Here is a 13934-nt window from a genome sequence, read left to right as displayed (position 1 = left end):
CACCAGACATGCCCATGGTGCACATACATACATGGAGGGAAAACACACACACAACACAGGAAAGTCTATTTTTTAAAGAAAAGTATCCTATTTATCCTATTGGGGTGTGTGTGTGTGTGTGTGTGTGTGTGTGTGTGTGTGTTAGAGTATATTGTGCCTGATCTCACTCATCCTTCACATTCATTCTCATTGATAGTTTAATTTTTATTTGTTTATTTTTCATCTTAGTGCTAAATAAACAAGTTTTCCCATCAGTTTGAAAGTGGGCAGAGAATGAAAGCTGGAAGGTTTGTAAATACAGAGTAATAATGAGACCTCCAAATGATAAGTCTCACAAATTTGTAGCAGTTATTACAATTTATATTGCAATGAAGAAGCTAATACAATGCAATTTACATCTTCAGACAACAGACATTTATTATCAGCAAACAAAGGAGTCAGCATTTATTATCCAGGGATCAAAGTGGCATGCTGCACATTAATATAAATATGATTACACTTGAATACAATGTGAATCTAATTCAAATACAAATGAGCTAAAACCCAAAGAATTCCCAATTTTCCTGCACAGTTCTTCATTTTTGTAAAAAACAAATTTATTTTGTACAAATGCAAGAGAATAAAATGCATTACTTAATATAATAATTTAAATGTATTAAGTGGATCCCTTATACATACTTAATAAGTATGGTGGGATCTACACATTCAAAATTAGTTACTGAAGTCAAACAATTTTAATTTGGCATGGATAGAAAGGTTAGACTGGATAAATCCATCTTTACTTGTTTACAGTAACATTTGTTGCCAAATATATGATCATAACTCTTTGCAATATGCCTTGTTTCATGTGACTAATGATTCTGAAATATATGCAATTATATATCTTTAGTAGTGCCCATATTAATGTATAGTACTTGGAGAATTCCTCTGATCTTTGTGTTAGGTTACATTGAAGGAAATTGTTGATGTATGAGTATTTATATACATATGGTCCAAAAAAATGATTTTTTTCTTAAATAGAGCACACATATATGTAAATGATCTACCTGTTCATATCCCAGCTCACATGCAATTTGAAGGAAAATAGGGTGGGGCAGGGAACTGTTAAGTCTGCATTTTGTACAGAAAAAATAAATTCAAATTATGCCCATTGGTTATTATAGCTGACTTTTAAAGTAGTAATGTGCTAATTAATACATTTGAGGACATAATATACTTGAATAGAAATGGAGATTTTTTTCTTCACTGTTATGAAAACATTCAATTTATTTTTCTAAAGATTAAATACCATGTGAGTTACCATAATGACACGTCTTCTGAAATTTATTTCTATTTATATTATGTCACTGGAAACTGGTGGATTATGTTGCTATTTTGGTGTAATCGCTGCTGTGTGCCTTGATTCTTGCTCAGATAAGATCTGAATCCCACAGGGGTTGTTGTGATGAAAGAGGGTGGTTGTTTTCCTGGTGAGCAACCTGATCATAAATTAGGAATCATCACCCAAGGTAGCACTTCCAAAGCAGTTTTAATAATCTCCAATTTGGGTTGGGGTGGTTAGGTAACAGGAAGGCTTTGTCTCCATCAGCTTCAGCATCAAGGCATTGAGAAACTTGCTGTTCACTGCTGTTGAAAGTGTAACCAGATCCAACATTTATCCAGCTACTGACTTCTCTATGGTAAAGTGCATTCAAATACTGTGGGCACAAAAAGGAGAACCTGGAGTGATGGGATACCTGCACCCTTAAGTTCCTGGGTATATGGCTTGGCAGCCTGGGGGAAGCCCATGTATGGTTAAGAGTAAAACATTTTAAAAGTCCATGGAGTCTGAGTATTGAATATAGACACAACGTAAACCACCAATATGCATTCCTGTAAGATTGAGTTTGCATTTTGGGAAATATAAAGCCCAAAGTTCTGTCCAAGTCTTAGGGTACCTGCTAATTTCTTCTGAATGATGCAGAATGCAGCTGCTGTCTCTGACAGTGCACAGTTGTAACAGGTGTGGCAGTCAGCCTTGCTGCTAAGTTTAGCTCTGCATGTGGGGATTTCATGCTGTGCAGCCCCTTGGAGAGGGGAACATTGGCAAATGACTGAGTATAAAAGTAGAAAGCACTTGGGAATTTCACCACCATCCTAGATTTAGATCACAGTAAAGGGGCCAATCTAAATTGGTTACAGACTATAGAGAGATATATACCTGGCACAGGTGCCATGAATTTCACATCCATTCCATTTTTGCACAACCACCTCAGTCCCCAAGGGGGATTCCATGAAATTTAATGACAATGCTTTAATTACAATGGGCAACTGATTTTTTTTTGCGTGTGTGTATGAGCAGGTAAAAATCTAAGACAGGCATTCCGTTTGTTTGGCGGTAAGAATACGACCAATGTGCCATTTCTAATTTGTAAACGCCACTTGTCTCCTTTGGTTCCACTTTGAAAAGTCAAGTTTTTTAAAATTAAATTGTCCATTATGGGCACACTAGAGCTACTCATGAAAATGGAAATTTTCAAAATATATTTCTCTTGTAGATAATAAGTGAAACACTTCAGTTTTTGGCAGGGATCAGGAAGGAAGGAGCATTTTCTGGGAAAGAGAAATGCGCCATCTGAGGACATTGTTCTTAATAAGAACTTGTTGCAGTGATTGTTAGTTCTATCCCCCTTTAGTCTCTGTGTGTCTTCTCCTCATGTCTATAAAGTGATCCGAACAGTTTTCAGCAGGAAAAATTCAAGACCCAGAAAGCTGGCATGCTTCAGTCAAAGTCACAATCACTCAGTAGCAGATCATTTCATTTCTGCTTTACAATCCACCTGTGTCTTCTTTGCCAACTCCCTTTTCAAATCAAGCTCATATTTATGTGCAACTCAATCCTGAATTGCAATAAGGAGGGAGAGAAAGACAAAGAAGCTGTGTGTATGATGTAGAAATCCTTATGAGCAAAGTTTGACTTAATTTTTCCTTGATTTGGAGGCAACTTATTGTCCCAGATTATAGTAATATACCTGCCATTATCTGAGGTTTTAAAAGTTCAGTAATAGTAGTAACACAGATATAATATGCAATTCTTCTCATTCACCAGAAACTTTCTGCAAAATTTCTCTTTAAATAGAACATGTTCTTTAAATCTCATCTTTCATTTGGGAGAAATCCAATGGCCTGTGATTATTACAGCATTGTTTTGAGAAAAGATTAATAATCCCTTCCATTCATCTGTGACATGATTTAGCTCTATGTCTGAAGATGTGTGCATTGTGTATGAAGAATTCTTTAGGGCTAAAATAATAAATTAAAGCCTGTCATTTCTTGGGGGTCCTCAGAACATTCTAAGGTAAATTCTTGTTTGCTCTAGCAGCTTCCTGGGCTCTTGTGTTTTAACAACTGCTGCATATGAATTTCTGTGGTCTGAGGTTTGTTCAAGGCTCAGGCTCTCTCTGGTTACTATGGAAACCTGCCAGCCCAACCAGCTGCTATTTCCCCTATTCCTTTAAAACAATGACTCTTAAGCCTCTTAGATGTCCCACAAGCACAGTCAAGATGAAGAATTGCTGAACAGAAAACATGAGCAGCTTGTTACAAGCAAAGCCTCACATGAAAATGAGAAAGCCTTCCTGAGCATCAGCATGCCAGGGTTTGCTCATACCCGCTGAGTCTCGCCATCATTCTGACTTTAAGGAGTGGGAATTCGGCTTTGCATCTCTACATCTGTGAACTGAGGAACGCTTTCTGTGCTCTCGGTGATGGGCGAGATGACATGTTTGAGCCGAAGAAGCATTGTGAAGAGTAAGATGAGAAGAATGGCCAGGAGGCTCAGAAACAATCCTACGTACATGTACAGGTTGGAATACTTGTCTGAAGTGGTATCGACCTCTGTTGCCAGAGTGGGAAAATGAGCTCGCCCAGTGAGATTTCCATGATACTTAAAATGCACTTCCGTCATCACTCAAGACTTGAGTTGATATTTGCTTCTATTTGATTTCTATTGCCCTTGAGGAATTCCACAGTTGCTAAGCCTGTCTGTGACTGTATTGGTGGTGTTTTAACAATGTGGTACAGACCCAAATCAGTAGTGCATAAGCAAGAACTCAGTGAGTGGGCTTCTAATTTGCAAATTGTTGCACTTCCCTGCCTTCTAGCAAGCAGACCTATCCTAAATAGGTTTATCAGAACTTCTTAGTCAGTTTAGACAGTAAGTAAGTAGTCAGTTTTCACAATCTTAATCTTACACTGGTGAAAACAAATATTGTGAAACTGCTTTATAATACTGTCACGGAGACAAGAATCTCTTATGGTATTATATTAGACTTCTGAGGTTTTTTTTTGTTTTGCTTTTTAGTAGAAGGAGAAAAGGCTCCCTTTTATTCACAGTTCATCTAGATCTACAGACTAATGGTGCAGATTTAATTGGGTTCTTCTGTGAGGTGATTTGCTAAAGGCTTTTGTATATCTCTGGCTCAGCATATCTGAGTTTTCAGCTCTTTTGCCTGACTTGGTCAATCTTCCTTAAGGTTGGAGACTATAATGTTCCTGCCCAGATGCCCAGCTTGAAGAATATAAGAATACAGGGCATGGATAGTCTATAGCTTTTTTGACATCCCTCACTGTAGGCGGCAGGGAAAGTGTTGTCAGACCTGCTGATTCTCAGGTGGAGGAGGTCTCAGATATGCTGACAAGAGGCCAGGGCTCAGAGAATTTGGCTGTTAGGATTCTTCACAGATTAATTTTCCTGAAAATAAATAAGAGAGAGAGAATGGTTCAATTATCTAACAGTAATAGGTGGCAAATTATTTTGAAATATATGTGAACATATGTATTGCAAATTAGTTTGCTGCAGGAAAACTCAATTTAAAATAAAAAACCATGAGCTTATGTAGTTTTGTATGCCTTTTTCCTATGCAGGAATTGGCCTTTAAAAGGTGAAAGAACAAAAAAGGGGTTAAATAGAAAGGAACAAAACAAAAAAGTGAAAGAACAATCATCACTTGCTAAATTGAAGCTAATTACTAGGCCAGATTAATATAGTATATTTCATGCTGACTGATCATTAAATATAGCTAGAGTTCTTATTAATACACAGATCCTGGTCCCCGACCTAGATGTTTGGATACTAATCTTCAAAGTACTGCTTGAGAAATTCAGACCTTATTAGTCTGGGATGAGGCTCAAGCAGTGCTAACTTTTAAAAGCTCCCCAAGTAACTAGAAATTGCAGCTAGGACTTCGAACCACTGGAAAGCCAGCCATTGAAACAAAGACCTGAATTTCAAGATTGGTTTTCAGTCTCGAGGTCCCAGTGCCAGTTGTCACTTTAATGAATCACAAAATGTTCAGGAATTCAGGCTCCCCTAATAATTGTTCTTGTTCTTTCTCATTTGGGTTTGTGGTGTGAGGATATATATTTGATTAAGTATTTGTAGATCAAAAGAACTTGGAGTGTATTGCCTTCTGAGTAAATAAATGAATCCTTAATAATGAAATTGGATAGATCCTTGTCTTTATTGGTAAAATAGTCCTCTGTGCAAATAGAGTAGTTTTGTTTGCCATTTTAAATATTAACATTGAATGTAAGTGACTAAAATGAACAATAGAAACAACCATCATTTGTCATACTTCTATAGGCAACAGTAGCAAATTTCTGGCAATGTAGTCTCCTTCTGTTTTTTTTTAAATCTGACCTAATGAGTGTTAATAGAAATATCTCTAACAGTCACATTACTCACAGTCATCTTGAATTCTACCCCTAGACTGGGAGCACTTCAGTTTGAGTTTATATTCCCTAGTTTTCATTGCTGTATTTTGTGTGATTCATATGCATCTTTAGTCTCTCCACCCGTGGTTCTCAATTGTCCTAATACTGTGACCCTTTAATACAGTTCCTCATGACATGGTGACCCCCAACCATAAAGTTATTTTCATTGCTACTTCATAACTGTAATTTTGCTACTGTTATGAATCGTAATGTAAATAAATACCTGATATACAAGGTATCTGATATGTGAACCCTGTGAAAGGGTCATTCAACCCCCAAAGGAATCGAGATTCACTGGTTGAGAACAACTGACTTCCACTTAGTGCCCTTGTTTCACACACAGAGCCACTTTGCTCATAAAAAATGAGCAAAAGAGAGAGAGTCTGTTTGTATTATCACGGATGCAATGGTCTAAGATACATACTTGTTATACTTAAAAGTATAAGTTTTTTGATTTGGGGTTGAATAGGATCAAGGTCTAGAAATGCACATTCTATGCAAGGGATTCTCTGCACACTGAACTTTAAGAATGGACTATTATTTTTCCTCTAGATAACTGATTTGTTTTATTGATTGCTTGAAGGTCTTTTTAAGATTAATTTTTTGTCACACAATATATTTTGATTCAATTCCTCCCAGATCTTCACTTCCTTATTCCCCAACTTCATGTTCTTTCTCCCTCTCTTGAAAAACAACCCCCAAAAATGAAAAAGGAAAATCAAAACAAACAAAAAACCCCCAAGACAAAAAAATAAAAAAACAAAAAGTGTATACACACACACACACACACACACACACACACACACACTCTATGGAGTTCATTTTGTGCTAGACTCCTGGGTATGCAGTCTACAGTAGACTGTAGTTGACATACCTAGTGACATTCCATTGGAAAAAACAGATTTTTTCCCCTTTCCCAGCAGGTATAAATTGCTAATAACTTCTTGGTTAGGGGTGTGTACACTTCCCCTTCTTAGTGCTGGAATTTGTCTGATTTGAACATGGGCAGATCTTGTGTATGCTGTTCTTACCTCCAATACCTGTGACCCTGACCTCATGTGGTAATAAGACCTTTGCAGATGTAATCAAATTAAAATGAGGTCATTGTGCTGGCCATAATCCAGTGACTGATGTCCTTATAAGACACACAGGGACACAGGGAAAAGACTGAAGCAGAGACTGCAGTGGCAGATCTACAAAGCAAAAAAATGCCAAAGATTGCCAGCAAACACTAGAGGCTAGATGAGGTTAGGAGGGATGCTCTCTTACAAATTTCCAAGGATGTGCTTCCCAGCTGATGCCTGGATTTACATTAGTGGCAGTGTAGACAGCCTCCTAGCTAAGAGCATCATTTTATTTTTGAGACAGGGTCTCACTATGTAGCACTGGCTGGAACTTTCTGTAAAGGGCAGACTGTCCTCCAACTTGCAGAAATTCTTGGCTTCCAAGTGCTGGGATTTGAGGCTTCCCTCCCTTCCTCCATCCCTCCTTCCCTCCCTTCCTCCCTCCCTCCCTCCCTCCCTCCCTCCCTCCCTCCCTCCCTCCCTCCTTCCCTCCCTCCCTCCCTGCCTCTCTCCCTCCCTGCCTGTCTCCCTCCCTGCCTCTCCTCTCTTTCCCTCCATCCCCCCCCCTCACGCACGCACGCGCACACACACACACACACACACACACACGCACACGATTTTTGTCATTTTAACCCTCTTAGTTTATGTATCTCTGTTCCATCCTCTGTTATGGAACTTTTAGGAAAGGAACATGCAGAATAATCACCCTGCAGCCCTGGGATTTTCATGATAATTGAAGAGAAGTATCTTCAACCAGAATAATGCACTTGGAACATGCTAGTCAAAATGCAAATTTCCAGGCTGTTTCCCCCAATCCCTGGTAAGAATCCCTGGGGACAGAAACTTGAAATTTCTCTTTGTAGCAAGTTACCTACTTAGTTTCTAAGTATATTCTTTAGGGAATGCATTTTAGTCATGGGTGTACTTCAGCATTACCTATTAAGCTTCTGGAGTACACACACACACACACACACACACACACACACACACACACACACACTGCAGAGGTTCTGAATCAGTCAAATTCAGGACTCTTGACAACTCATACAGAAGCATCTTTTGATCAGAGTGCTCCTTTGCGTATTAATATCTTTCCTTAGATAGGGTGACAGTCTGAATAGCTCTCTTTCCCTACCAACCTTCTCACTGTAGCTCCTTTCATTAGAGCCAGTCTTGGAGGTGTATGCCTTTTAGCTCAAAAGTGGAGGCAGGAGGACCAGGAGCTCAAGTTCATTTTCAGATACCTGGGACAATCAGGGCCAGCTGGGGCTACATGAGAGCTATCACAACCCCTCCAGCCAAAAAACCAGACAACAGAAGGAATGATACTAGCCTAGACAGAAGAGCTCAATATGTTTTCCGCCCTTGACTCTTATAAGTTACTTTCCCACACACCTTCAAGGTGCGACACAAAAGGAAAAAGAAGCATTTGCTATATATTAAGCCAAGTGAGAGAGACCTCAACAATACTATAGTGTCTTTCTGGTTGCCTTTGTAGATAAAATACACAGGTTTTGATAAATCATATGCCTTGACTTTTGGTACATTGTCATCATTAGTAAACTAAGGTTTTTTTTGTTTGCTAAGGAATACAATGAACAGCCATAGACAAGTACCTGTGAATAAATACCAACTGCAAGAGAATAATCATTTCAAAGTTTTCTTCATCTCAGGCCCCTATCTACTTCTTTCAAGCAATAGGCAATATCCAATACCTTCAATTTTGTTCAGCAATGGATGTCTAAGCAATGTTAGTGTGATTCATTTTAAAATTGGAAAGATACAACAAAGGAATGTATAAAGGAAATGAAAAATTATTCTATACAGTGTAAATTTTCAGTCATAAAGAAGAAAAGTTATATTGGTTCTGTGAAAATGAATCCAACTGGAAATATCCACATTAAAAAATTAAGTCAATCTCAGGATGCCAGTATCTTGTTTTCTCTCGCCTACAGGATCTAAATTTTATATAGACACATAAAATCACACACACACACACACACTCACACACACTCACACACTCACACACACACACACACACGGGGAGGGGTGTGAAAATAAAATAGAAGTAAAACTGTCTAGGAGGAAAAGGGACTGATGGAAGCATGGGGGTATAGGAGGTAAACACTCAGTGTACAATATACACCTGTATGAAATGTCTTTATGCAACACAGTGCCATGCAAAATGAATATATACAATGAAACATTTTTAAATGTTTTGGCTAATGCATGATACTCAACTTGTTATTTTTAACCCTACATTATATTAATATAAGTTTTAGTTTTGGCTACCTAATAATAACAGGATGAAAAAGGCCACAGATTGCTTTGAGGCCTCTTATTGTCATTGGACTTTGCTCCATTCTCCTTAGCTTGATATGTAAGATTATCAATGTCCAGGCTGCCCTTAATTCCTTCTAATATCCTCCTTTCCAGTAATGCTCACTCAATCTAATTCTTTGCTTTCATGTTTTTGTTGGAAAATTTCCCTCTACCTTTATATATCTATGCATAGGGAAATACTATATTCTTGAAGGCTCAGGTCATGAAACTGACCTTGGTTTGTCACCCAAATCTTAATTCCCACAACATTTTATATCTCTACTACAGGAAATACCCTTGGCTAATGCTGTAAATATGCATTTGGTATCTTTTCTACACTCCTTGACGTCCTCATACAATATTCCTCTCTTACATAACTCTGCTTATAAAAGCTGATCAATAACAATTGAATAAATGCATGGATGTGACTGAAGAAATGCGCTTAGCACTGGAAGCTTGCAGAAAAATACAGTCCTTTCTTACTTTCAATTTAGTTGTCACTATAACTGTCTTTTAGCATTGCTTACAGAACCATAGAACTACTAAAGGTCCAAACATACTCAATATCTTATGTAGAGTGGCTCATTTATGTAGAATTTTATACATCTTTCTGTATATTTAATCCATCTGTAGATTAATTGTAATACCTAATACAATGCATATAGTACATAAATTATTATACCTATTTTTAGGGACTAGTGAGAAGAAACAAAAGGTTGTACAATTCAGTAGAGCTATTTCTTAAAAGTAAATTGCCATCTGTAGTTGGTTGAACCTGTCGTTGGTTGGATTCATGAATTCAGTATTCTCAGATAATAAGGGCTGACAGCACAACCCAGAGCAAAGACTGAATTTCCTTTCCTTTCTAATCTCCTCTCTTGCTTCCACTGGCTTATGGAGACTAAATTCCAGATTATAAAGTGGAATTAAAGACATAATAAGTATTATAAACTTCATTCTTAAATTGTCATTTCAGTTATATACATTTAAAAGAAAACTACAGGGTTGAATTAAATTTTTTTTCTCTTTCTCCTCCTCTCTTTTGGTTGCTATGGGGATTGAACCTAGGATCTTGTGCATTCTGGTCAATTGTTATAACATTAAGCCACATCCTCTAGCAGCACATTTTTAAAGTTTAGAAAGTATAGTAGTGACTATACGGCTTTTAGTAATGAATGAGAGTGCATTTATGCCTCTAATATCATTGACCATGAATTTACCTTAGGGTTGAATATTTACTAAATGTTGGAATTCTATGATTCTTGATGAAGGTTAGGTAACAATAATATCAGCAACAGTTGTCTGTTTCTTTAAATGTTTGCTTTGATGGTTCAAAAATGAATTATATAATTTCTTTAAACATCTGTAGTTTGTAAGATAACATATGCCTGGGTTAGTTCAGATAGGTGTATCAGTTTTATTTCTAAAATACATAAAGGACTTTGAATTTAACAAATGAGAAGTTAGGGATCAGGGAATTGTCACTGTGGTCCTGTATTGGTGGCAAAGTCTCATAAAAATTTCCAAATAGCAATACTGTAGTTCTTTGATAATTAATTAATAAATTGCACACAGAATGGGACTTCTACATGAAAAGATCTGCACCATCTGAAATGAAAAAGACAAAACAAAAAGAACAATATTTCTATCTATTCTGGGAATCTGATTACTGTGGAAAGATTTATATGGAATTATTTTCTCATCCCTTATTCTTTTCTGGAAATCATACAAATATACCTTAATTTCTAGTTTTGTAAAAAGTGATTGAAAGATGTTGCTTGGTAAAGATAAGAATGAACGAAGGACGTAAAGGTGAGGAACCAGGAAAAGGCAGAGGAGAGGAAATTAGGAAAGAAAAGAAAGGGAGAGGGCAGAGAAAAATTGCCAAGGTAGGGATAAATAATGAGGGGATGTGGGGTAGAAAAGGTGGGAAGAAATGAGCTGCCGAGACAAAGAGAAGGAAGAGAAATGGGAAAATATTGGGAAAAAAAGAGAGGAAGAAAGGAAAGGAGAAGAGAAGTTTGGAGGAAAAGAAAAAGAGAAAGACATTACTATTGTTAATTGGCAGTGTCAACATTAACCTAACAACTATCTACTTCTAATGTAAATAATAATTCCTAAGAGTAATGTGAATGAAACTTTGGTTTTCTATTTGAATATTTAGCCATTAACTTGGTAAACAAATTCTTGATAATAGAAATCTTCTTGTATTTTACTATAATATTTGGATTGCTAAGTTTAGTGTATAAAGCCTCATAGGAGTAAAATGACATACATTCTTAGATCATGAATTTGTTTACTTAAAATAAGGAAAGAATGTGGCAATTTCTTTCTCTACCCACACCAAGAGGGATCACAAATGTGATGCTTATTTCTAATGAAAGCAACAAAGTTCTATACAGGTCTACAAAATGAGACTGACATTTATTCAGTCAAACTTTATTGAGTACCAATCAAATTCCAGGCACCAAGGTTATCTCTGTAGACACAGAAATTAGAGTAAATGTATCCCTGTTTTGGTTGTTGGGGTGCCCCAGTAGTTACTTTTTCTTTTTATTGATAAAGTTCTGAAAACAATCCTGGGTCATTTTATAATTCCTTGCATGCTACTTGCTATATATAATTTCAGAGCTGAAATCCCAATACACAAACAGGGAATAAAAACAACCCATGGAACAATCCCGAAAAGCAAGTCCCAGGCTGTTAATTGGCATCACTTTCAAGAGCTAACACATTCTGTTTGCATGCATCTGCCTAATGAGGGACAGGAAACTAAGGGAGGTAGAGTATCCAGTTTCTTATCAGCCTATGAAAAACCAATGTCAGCAGTGAGTGTTCCTTCAATGGCTGGAGATGTAAAGTAATAAGCTTGCACAAGTGGGAGTTGCTGTATCTTCTGCCGCAGATGGTGCATGTTACACCTGCTGGTAAATAAAATTCATGCTCAATTCGGCGTGAGTACCATCATTGCACTTCCCCACATTTCTTACCTTTCCTGGGTCACAGAATGAATGGGGCTGGCCATTTAAATATCCCTTTTGAAGCTCGCACCAGCAGACAACTTGTTCAGGAGCATCTCTGGAATATCTGGAAAATAGAAGGAAGCCTTGAAGCGTCCGTCCCCCTTCCCAAAGAAACAGGATTATGCCCCATGCCACATATGCTTTCTCTTTCACCTTCCTCAAGAGTCAGCCTTTTCAGAAAAACAGAAAAGCACCTTCAGTTAGTTACTTAAAATCCCAGTTAGCACTTACAGCTTTAGAGTGCAGTTTCTGACGTCTGTTTCTTTTAAGCTGCAAAGAGCATTGAGAAGTCTCTGGACCTGTAGATGTCCTCTTGGAACATTTCAATAGAAGCAGCCTGGCTTGGTTAAGTGCCTGGTTCCTCCTTTGCAGGCAACAGTTGAGCGAATGCAGGAAAGGTGACGATTCCACTCAGCTCAGCTCTGCAGGAGCTGTGCGAGCTGGAGCCCCGAGGGAGGGAGGAGATGTGAGAGCAAAGTTTGTACAAGCCTTCCACTTTAACCCCTTCAAGCCTCCTTCACTGAATCTGTGGGATTAGCCACAGCTTCCTCTCTTTGTAAAAGCTGCTTCATATGTCATTTAAGAGGATCAGATCTCTTGTTCAATTCAAGAGATTTTCTCTTCCTAGCTCTCATAGCAATATGGGCTTAGAATGGAAACATGCCAGTGTGTGGTGGTATTTAAATGATTCCATCTTTACAAACAGAATCAATGCACGTGTATGTTTCTGGGCTTGAGAAACTTCTAGGCATCATGTTAATAAAATTTAGCTTGAATATAATGTGGAAATTAAACAGCAGCCTGCTACCAGTTAAGGGCAGGAAAATCTTCAAAGAAAGAATATCTGTAACATTAGAAATGAATCCACTTGCAGTTTAAATGCACTATCTTGTATATACTAAGAAGAAGACTGGCATTTCTCGAAGGCCCCGTGTACATAAATCATTGAACATAAAAAACTATATTTCCTGCACCAGTTGTAATGGCAGCACTTGAGAGCTAGAGACAGGACAACCAGGAGTTCAAAGCCAGCTTGTCTATATAGTGAGTTCAAGGCTATCCTGGACTACATGAGACTGTGTCTCCACGAACAAAACAAAACCAAGGAAGTCAATTTTTTCCCATAAGAACATTGTGGTTTGTGCAATATAATTTTCCATGCAATGACTGAGAACCTGAGATTCACAAAGAAAGTACAATGTAACTGAGGGAGATTGGAGCCAGCATTTGAAAACAAGACAGAGTGGTCCCATTGTCTCTCCTCTTTACCTCTGTCATTAACGGAATTCTTTGAGAATTTAATGGAAGTCTGGTTTGGGACAGTAAGTGCCAGTTCTCCAGTGTTGTATCATTATTAGTGCATTGTTTATTTACCAATACCTGGTCATAAAGAATTCCTGTTATGGTAACAATACGAACTTTATTAATAGCAATGTCTTACCAATTTGAAGAAATTACTGGACTGGGCATGGCTCAGCAGTAGAGTGATTTCATAGTGCGCATGGGGGCCTGGCTTCAATTACTGGCACTGCAAAAATATTAAACAAATGACTGCCTGACTTTCCTTTTATTCCCAAACTCTCCTTAACAATTCTGGATTTTATGTCTTCATTGCCCATCATCCCAGTGGCTACAATTGTTTGAGGTCTCCTTGAAATCCTAAATGCCTTATTTACCAGTATGACTTAGGATCTCTATCTTCAAACAGGTAGAGGGTACTGGAATTTTTCTAACTGGAACAGTATGCTTATGAATAATGAAACTACAGGAT

At 37.7% G+C, this 13934-nt stretch overlaps 1 protein-coding gene across 1 annotated transcript; it reads right to left on the bottom strand.

Moving 5' to 3' along the window:
* Positions 1 to 342: 342 nt before the first annotated feature.
* Positions 343 to 12584, bottom strand: Sertm2 (serine rich and transmembrane domain containing 2). Its single transcript, XM_040744511.1, has 3 exons — positions 12395 to 12584; positions 12131 to 12227; positions 343 to 4732 (listed from the first exon to the last, which is right to left on the bottom strand). The coding sequence occupies exon 3, from the start codon at positions 3944 to 3946 to the stop codon at positions 3677 to 3679; it is 270 nt and encodes an 89-aa protein (XP_040600445.1). The 5' UTR covers positions 3947 to 4732; positions 12131 to 12227; positions 12395 to 12584; the 3' UTR covers positions 343 to 3676.
* Positions 12585 to 13934: the final 1350 nt, after the last annotated feature.

This window comes from Mesocricetus auratus, unplaced genomic scaffold (assembly GCF_017639785.1).
Source record: "Mesocricetus auratus isolate SY011 unplaced genomic scaffold, BCM_Maur_2.0 Super-Scaffold_100003, whole genome shotgun sequence".
In the NCBI taxonomy this organism is placed as follows: Eukaryota; Metazoa; Chordata; class Mammalia; order Rodentia; family Cricetidae; genus Mesocricetus; species Mesocricetus auratus.
Note: the sequence above shows the minus strand (reverse complement) of the source record. Positions and strands in the feature narration are given on the sequence as shown.

Bases quoted from the DNA above. Each gene is read 5' to 3' on its own strand.
- Sertm2 (XM_040744511.1), bottom strand. From the start codon at position 3,946: ATGACGGAAGTGCATTTTAAGTATCATGGAAATCTCACTGGGCGAGCT.